At 44.8% G+C, this 9,104-nt stretch overlaps 1 protein-coding gene across 1 annotated transcript; it reads right to left on the bottom strand.

The window, feature by feature from the left end:
- Nucleotides 1-6,730: 6,730 nt before the first annotated feature.
- On the bottom strand, nt 6,731-7,456 carry LOC123760517 (variable charge X-linked protein 3B-like). The gene has a single exon (XM_045746207.2). It carries the CDS (start codon nt 7,454-7,456, stop codon nt 6,731-6,733), a length of 726 nt encoding a protein of 241 aa, XP_045602163.2.
- Between the last annotated feature and the right edge of the window lie 1,648 nt (nt 7,457-9,104).

Genomic DNA, 9,104 nt, shown 5'->3' with positions numbered 1-9,104 from the left:
TTAAGGCCTGTCAACATCTGTAGGGTTATTAAGGCCTAACAGCATCTGTAGGGTTATTAAGGCCTAACAGCATCTGTAGGGTTATTAAGGCCTAACAGCATCTGTAGGGTTATTAAGGCCTAACAGCATCTGTAGGGTTATTAAGGCCCAACAGCATCTGTAGGGTTATTAAGGCCTAACAGCATCTGTAGGGTTATTAAGGCCTAACAGCATCTGTAGGGTTATTAAGGCCTAACAGCATCTGTAGGGTTATTAAGGCCTAACAGCATCTGTAGGGTTATTAAGGCCTATCAACATCGGCAGGTTTATTAAGTTCTAGATACATAATATTGTAATGTTTAATTCTTTATCTTCAAATTTGTAGATAAAAAACATGATTGTCCTTTGGCAAAAAAAATATTTTTAGTTTTATATTTAATAGTATTTACCAAGATGAGTATGAATATCATTTGATTATCGCTTCAAAATATTGCCCATCAATTGGCGATAGCTATATATAAGTGATCTATTTTCCTTGTTATAAATAAAAAACAGTGTTTACCACCCATCACAGTCCTTAAATCTGGCGATATACTGAATATCAACTAATTAAACTAAGTAAATCAACGATTTACTTAGTCTACGCTTAAAGAGGGTTGACTAAGCTCGTCCATACACTCTTTTAACACCTCGGGAAATAACTTGTTTTAACTCGACTGGTCTTAAATTACATATTTATGTGCTAACCAATTCCCCTATTATTTGTTAGTTAATTTGTTGACTTCCTTCCATTAATAAAAATCAACCTTTTTTTACTTAATTAGCTTGTTTGTTTTCAATGTCACAGTCCTCACGTTAACATGGGTATGAAACTTTGTGGCTCCATCCTTTTCTTTCCTCTTGAACGTCCCTTTTCCTCTCATTGGTCCCCTTTTCTTCCTTTAGAATAATCCTTTTTTGTGTGTGCAGCCAACCTTTTATTCTCACTTTGGTGACATTATTCCCTGCCCTCTGATCCTTCTCCTGGCCCAGACCAACCCATATATTCCCCAGGGTAAAGACTGGGAGGAAAAACCAGACAGCTGACCCCTCCCACGCAGGTCTCAAGACAGCTGACCCCTCCCACGTAGGTCTCAAGACAGCTGACCCTCCCACGTAGGTCTGAGACAGCTGACCCCTCCCACGTAGGTCTCAAGACAGCTGACCCTCCCACGTAGGTCTCAAGACAGCTGACCCCTCCCACGCAGGTCTCAAGACAGCTGACCCCTCCCACGTAGGTCTCAAGACAGCTGACCCCCTCCCACGTAGGTCTCAAGACAGCTGACCCTCCCACGTAGGTCTGAGACAGCTGACCCTCCCACGTAGGTCTGAGCCTTAACAAAAGTTTCAGAGCACAGTGGACTCTTCCTTTACAGAAGCCTTCACTCGCCTCACGGATGTTCCATAGTTCTTGTGAAATTAGTCTATAAAGGCTACGCTTCGAGGTGATGTTAATCTCGGAGCTCTGTGGGAGGTGGTGAAGACTGTGTGTGAGAGAGAGAGAGAGAGAGAGAGAGAGAGAGAGAGAGAGAGAGAGAGAGAGAGAGAGAGAGAGAGAGAGAGAGAGAGAGAGAGAGAGAGAGAGAGAGACGCTTCACCGCTCACGTCGTCTTGGTGTCGGCAGGAGTGTAGAGGCAAGAAATTAAGGAACAAGAGCGAGAGATAGAGGTAGAAGGAAAATAGAAAGGAAGGAGAGGACAAGAAGAGGAGTTAGAGGAGGAAGAAGAGGCAGAGGAGCGGTATGTGATGATAACAAAGCTATAGAGGCGGTAACCAACTCTTGAAGATTCTGTCTGAATAGTTGAGGTCCTGGTAGAAAAGCCGAAGGCTCTCTCAACAACTCCCACTGTATATTGGCCAGAAGTAAAACAGACGATTCCACTATTTCTTTTCTGAATCCTGTAGCTGGAAACCCAAGTGGGAGAAACATTATTAAACCGAAACTAAATGTATCCACATCCTATCACTATTATAGATCCTATTACTATTATAGGTAGTACTATTATAGATCCTATTACTATTATAGGTAGTACTATTATAGATGCTATTACTATTATAGGTAGTACTATTATAGATCCTATTACTATTATAGGTAGTACTATTATAGATCCTATTACTACTACTACAACTGCTAACAAGGACTCTGAACCCTATGGTAGGTTGTTCCTATTGACATTGGAGCATCTTCCCTCTCATTCCTGCCTGTTTCTCCATTACAGATGAAGTGCGAGTTAAGTGAAGCAGATTTTGAGTGTATTTTCTACCACAGACGTGGCCATACATTTATATAATGCTAACCCGCATATATACATATTCTGCTGTCCTCCACGAAGTCAGAGATCTGTTACACATCACAGTGTAGGGAGATAGTGGAGTGAGTGAGTCAGCTGAATGAAATGGTGAGTGAGTGTGAGTGAGAGACATGAGAGGACGAGCTCCCGGCCGGCCTGTGCATCTCCCGGCCGAGATTGAGGCGGCCGAGCACGCGCCGACCTCTCGGCCCGTGGATTACGAAAGCTCTTCTGCTGGATATTGCCAGGGGTCGCCCTGTATTCGTCCCTTCCCCCCCACCTCCTGTCCCACCCTTCCCCTCCTGTCCCATCCCTCCTGTTTCACACCTCCCCCCTTCATACCTCACCCCTCCCTTCTGCCCAACACACACACACTGTCAATACCAGTTGATTGACATCTAGCACAACTAGGTGAGTACACACACACATAATTATATATATATATATATATATATATATATAATCAGAGGATTCATACTATTTTCCATCAAGGTGATATTAGAAATGACAAGGAAAGAGATTGAGAATTTCAAGTTCAAATTTTGGCAACCTGTTCTCGCACAAGACAGCACATATATGACTTATTGCTTATAGTCACTATTTCGCTTATAAATAAGTACATATGTGACATATTACAAGCCATAATTTTTTTTCATGGCACTAACTTTTTCTCTCAGTTTTATTAAACAATAGAGATTTTATGAAAATTTGACAATATCCTGAGTTACTTTACAATTTATTTAAATATTTTAGTTTTGTTTTATTATTTTTATAAAACTGTAATATCAATATAGGTATAAGTTCAGTACTAATTGCAATATTTTAACATACTAAGAAGGTTAGGTTAGGTTGTGGTTTTCTATTCAGCTTTTCAAGGTAAACTCAAATATTCACAATTAGCATGTCACATATGCACTTATTCATAAGCAAGATATTGACTATAAGTGCGAGAACGGGTTGACAACCACCCTTCTCGGTGCTCTACTTGGTCTGTGGCCAGGACAGTAAACACACTCGGGACCACCCGTCCTGAAGCTTCTTATATACTAATCACTACAATGTGGCGCCAGGCGGGTATCGGGGTGACTGCTGCTGCCGGGTAGAGCTGGCACGCTCGTATAGAGACCCGTGGGCGTCCTCCCGTGTGCCAGGGAGCTCTATAGAGCGACAGGTTAACGCTCCGACTCTCAGCGCTTGGACTGATATCCCGCGAAGAAATGAAAAGTGTTTTAAAGTCTTTTGGGTGGGCAAGTGGCCTTGTTTAGTGGTTACCAGGGAGGAAGGAACTAAGCAAAGACAAACTTTAGAGCCAAATAAGTTCTCAGGACCAGACGGAGTGTTTGCCAGGGTGCTGAAAGAATGTAAAGCAGAATTAAGGGGGCCCCCTTTTTCTTATACGCATTTAATAAATCATGTCTTGAGCAGAGTCCCAGAGTGGTGAAGAGTGCCTAATATGGTGCCAATTTTACAAAGGGAAATAGTGCCCGGGGCCTCGAACTATCGTTCAATTTGCTTAAACGTCTGATATAGAAAATATTGCTTGAATCGGTAATCGGAAAAAAACATTCGTTTACTTCAACAAAAACACAGATTAATAAAGAATTAACAATGTTATTTTACTAAAGGCTGTCACATCACGACTTTATCAAAGCCGTTCGATACTACCCCCCTCACAAGACTCATTAAACGTTAGATGAGTCAAGGTTAACTCATCTAACCCTAACTCATTACCATGAAGGCATTGAGGGTGAGTGAGGAAGGGGGGGGGGGATTAATTCAAAGGTAGCAGAGAAAGCATAAATGGAGTTCAGTCAGAGTGGGAGACTGTTGCAAGTGAAGTGCACCAGGCCTCTGTCAGACAGACTGGTGACTGAACAGAGAGACGGACAGAGGACTGAACAGACAGACAGACAGAAGAACAGATGAGAGAAGGACAGAGACAGGTAATTCCGAGCCTGAATTCCGAGACGGTTGGGAGGCGCCCGGACCAGTTTGTCGGGTGTGGGCGTGGCGAGCAGGTGTGGGCGTGGCAGCAGGTGTGGGAGGGGTCAGGTGTGGGCGAGTTCAGCAGATGTGGGCCGAGTCAAATGTGGGTGTTCTCTTGCTCACCTGAATCCTGTTCACCTGAGTCCCCTTGTTGACATGTGTGTGCTCTGGTTCACCTGTGTCCCTATGTTCACCTGTGTCACTTGTTCACCTGTGTCCCTATGTTCACCTGTGTCCCTATGTTCACCTGTGTCCCTATGTTCACCTGTGTCCCTATGTTCACCTGTGTCCCTATGTTCACCTGTGTCCCTATGTTCACCTGTGTCCCTATGTTCACCTGTGTCCCTATGTTCACCTGTGTCCCTATGTTCACCTGTGTCCCTATGTTCACCTGTGTCCCTATGTTCACCTGTGTCACTTGTTCACCTGTGTCCCTATGTTCACCTGTGTCCCTATGTTCACCTGTGTCACCTGTAACTGCGTTGCTCAGGATATTAACGCAGAAATCAAATTAAAAAAACAAGTTTTGGGTAAATAAAGCTTCCAACCTGCTTACCTTTGCTCCAGCCAATGTACAAAATAAGTACTTTTATTTACATTTCCTTTAATAGCTTCCAGCCGCCCTAAAGAGGCAGACAGAGAGAACTGAGATCAAAGAGTAAAGAACTGGAGTCTGTTAAGAGGAACCGAGAGGTGAGAATTGTTATTAAGGTGTCTGATCCTAATTGCTTGCTATCGATTCCTTGCCCAATAGGTCGGGGGGGGGGGGAGGGGTTTACAAATACAACCTATTTAGACAAAAAGTAACGGTTCACAAATATTCCCGTTTTCTGTGCGGGGGACTCGATAGATTAAGTGGGTTGATTGGGTTGGCACATCTCTGGTAAGACTAAATGGTTGGATTTGGACTGTCATATCAAAAGGGCTGTGCTATGATCGACCAGCAGTGATCAAACTGGAGATGAAAGAACAAATCCGCAAGGGCCGTGACGAGGGTTCGAACCTCGTCACTTCAGACAGAAGTTTTGATAGCTTTCCGGAAGCTCGAGACAGGAGATATCCCAACTCGTGTCTATCTAACAAGCGATCACCCCTTCAAGGCATCAGCTTAAAAGTCAATATGATAACAAAAAATGCAAATTAAATGCTTCGGCACTGAACGACAGATAGCTTGAATGGCGGGGACCAGGAGCTTGAACTCAAATATGTGAGCAATTACACACACACACACACACACACCTCAAGCCTCAAGCCCAAGTGAGTTATAAAATGGTCTTTACTAGGTGAGTACATATCTCAAGCCAGTGAGAGTCGGGATTAAAAGTGAGAGTTATGACCAGGCCTTGCAATGAAAGTGAGAGTTCGGATTGAGAGTCAGTTTTGAGAGTGAGAATGAGGGACATTCTTGAGAGTGAAAGTGGGGATCAGGCTGTGAGAGTAAGAGTAAGAGACAGACTTGAGAGAAAGAGTGAGAGTCAGGCTGTAAGAGTAAGAGTGAGAGTCAGACTTGAGAGTGAGTGTGAGAGTCAGGCTTAGGAGTGAGGATAAGGAATACCACTGGTTCTCTTCCCAGGCTCCCTGGACCTGTTGAACCTCATAGTAAACCAGTACACAGTTCACAGCAATGAAGGAATTACAATGCAAATTCAGCGATCGTTGGTGGTAAAATAAACGTGTACTCACCTAGTTGTGCTTGCGGGGGTTGAGCTCTGGCTCTTTGGTCCCGCCTCTCAACTGTCAATCAACTGATGTACAGATTCCTCAGCCTACTGGGCTCTATCATATCTACATTCCAAACTGTGTACGGAGTCAGCCTCCACCACATCACTGCCTAATGCATTCCACCTGTTAACTACTCTGACACTGAAAAAGTCCTTTCTAACGTCCCTGTGGTACTCATTTGGGTACTCAGTTTCCACCTGTGTCCCCTTGTTCGCGTACCACCCGTGGTAAACAGTTTATCTTTATCCACCCTGTCAATTTCTCTGAGAATTTTATAGGTAGTGATCATGTCTCCCCAAACTTATCTGTCCTCCGGTGTCGTGAGGTTCAGTTCCTCATAGCTCATACCTCTCAGCTTGGGGTCTAGCCTGGAGGCACACCTATGAACCTTTTCTAACTTCGTTTTGTATTTGACTAGATGTAGATGACTAGATGTAGACTCACATATGGGGTATACAAGGTGCGTGTGCGTGTGTGTGTGTGTGTGTGTGTGTGTGTGTGTGTGTGTGTGTGTGTGTGTGTGTGTGTGTGTGTATGTGTGCATGTGTATGTGCGTGTGTGTGCGTGAGAGTGTGAAGGTAGAGTGAGCGGCAGGCGGCAGGCGTGGAGGTGGGGCAGGAAGTAGACTCAGCATGATGCCAAGCTATCGCCCCGGGGCCCGCCCTCACCATGCTAGCCTGGCCGTCGTCCTCACCAGTGGGGCACTGTGCTCCTCACCGCTCGCTATCACGCTCCTGTGGTGCTGGGGACTCGCTAGCACGCTCCTGTGGTGCTGGAGACTCGCTATCACGCTCCTGTGGTGCTGGGGACTCGCTATCACGCTCCTGTGGTGCTGGGGACTCGCTAGCACGCTCCTGTGGTGCTGGGGACTCGCTAACACGCTCCTGTGGTGCTAGGGACTCGCTAACACGCTCCTGTGGTGCTGGAGACTCGCTAGCACGCTCCTGTGGTGCTGGGGACTCGCTAGCGCGCTCCTGTGGTGCTGGGGACTCGCTAGCACGCTCCTGTGGTGCTGGGGACTCGCTAACACGCTCCTGTGGTGCTAGGGACTCGCTAACACGCTCCTGTGGTGCTGGGGACTCGCTAGCACGCTCCTGTGGTGCTGGGGACTCGCTAGCACGCTCCTGTGGTGCTGGGGACTCGCTAACACGCTCCTGTGGTGCTAGGGACTCGCTAACACGCTCCTGTGGTGCTAGGGACTCGCTAACACGCTCCTGTGGTGCTAGGGACTCGCTAACACTAGTGCTTATCCAGTCTAAGCCCCTTTGTTTATGCCAATCTCTCCCCGACCCTGCGCTCGCTTCCTCTGCGCTTACACTCGCTCCAACAGCATTCAGTGTTTCGTCTAGTGTTGTTTGCTGATACCCAGCTGCTCCCTGTGTGTCGCTGCTGCTGCTGCTGCTGCACAAGCTGCTCCTTGCAACAGATGATGTTGCCATCACCCGGGGTTGTAAGGTATGTGGTTTATGTTAGTAGTTAACTGGTATGCTTACCTGGATGTACTCGGCTTCTTGTAGTTACCTAGATGTACTTGCAGGGCCGAGTGTCTCGTCTGAAAGCATCGTGCTTTCGAGCATCAGTTGTTCGGGACAGTGATTCTTTTTCATTTGTTTTTCCTTTTATGTTCACATATATAGCTGGGTGTCACATATATAGCTGGGTGCAGGCGAGGAGTCACAATAACGTGGCTGAAGTATGTTGACCAGACCACACACTAGAAGGTGAAGGGACGACGACGTTTCGGTCCGTCCTGGACCATTCTCAAGTCGATTGTGATGAGGACAGGTAGGGACAGGCATTAAATAGGCAAGAGAGAGCTGAGAAGGAAAGTCAGGTGTAGGGGATAGTAGTAATGAGAACTGCAGCAGGCCTATTGGCCCATACGAGGCAGCTCCTATTATAACCACCGAAGGAGATAGTAATAGGAATAAGAAGAGGATAGCAAGGGAGCGTAGAAGACAATGAAGCTGGGTGTTGCGTTGACCTCGGGAACGTGTCAGTCTAGCCCATCCCCTTGTATTTACTACTTAAGACTGACTAAAGAATTTCTTCCGCCATATCTGTGTTTCATTTGTCTCCAGTTCTTATTAATAACCTCTAGCTCTATTGTTCCATACTTTCAACATTGTTCCATACTTGGTCACTTTTAATTACAATCTTGTATGTCGTTATCATGTCTGCCTTATTCATTCTTTCCTCCAGTGTGGTATGGCCCAGTTTTCTCAGTCTTCATATCTCAGTTCCCTTAGTTACGATACGAGTCTTGTTACATATCTCTGGACCTTTTCCACTTTTGTTTTCGGCTCCCCTTATGGGGTTCCATGCCAGGGATGCATACTCAAGAATGGGTCTCGCATACGTTGTACACGAGACCCATTCTTGAGTATGCATTCTTGAGTCTTGAGACCCATGCCCCCTTTCCAATAGCACTATGGGTGCTATTGGAAAGTACCTTTGCTCAAGTTCCTAAAGGTTATCCGGCTGTTCGTCAATTTAATATGTACAGTTACTGCATTTCACAAAACACTCATCTCACACCCAGCTACACCTGCCTCACTCAGGGATAGCACACAAAGGTGTCCAGCGGTGACCTCCTGAAAGATTCTACCTATCCACGAGCATTTAATTTAATTTAACATTTCATTTTTAATTTAACAGCTTCAAAAATCTGATAAATGCTTGGGTAATAATACACGATAGTCTTCCATTACAGTATATCATTCCCGCATTACTATACACACTACTAAAAAGGTGAAGAATTTGATTGCAAACCAGAAAGTAAATTATACTATAGATGTGAATAATAAAACATTATAATAAAAAATATATAATTATTTTCTACACAAAATACTATATTACTATTTTTTCTCTGATTTGTTTATAAGTTTAACATTATAATAAATACATTATTAATATTTATTTATTAGTAGTGTGAAAATGCTCTACACTTTTCTTTTTTTTTACTTCACCTAGTTGTGCTGGTAAGGGTTGAGCTTTGGCTCTTTGGTCCCGCCTCTCAACTGTCAATAAACACACAGAAATCACACTAACGTTATGCATTAAATGAACACGGTTTCAACTCTTTTA

This window comes from Procambarus clarkii, chromosome 39 (assembly GCF_040958095.1).
Source record: "Procambarus clarkii isolate CNS0578487 chromosome 39, FALCON_Pclarkii_2.0, whole genome shotgun sequence".
Taxonomy (NCBI): Eukaryota; Metazoa; Arthropoda; class Malacostraca; order Decapoda; family Cambaridae; genus Procambarus; species Procambarus clarkii.
Note: the sequence above shows the minus strand (reverse complement) of the source record. Positions and strands in the feature narration are given on the sequence as shown.

Bases quoted from the DNA above. Each gene is read 5' to 3' on its own strand.
- LOC123760517 (XM_045746207.2), bottom strand. From the start codon at position 7,456: ATGGCAACATCATCTGTTGCAAGGAGCAGCTTGTGCAGCAGCAGCAGC.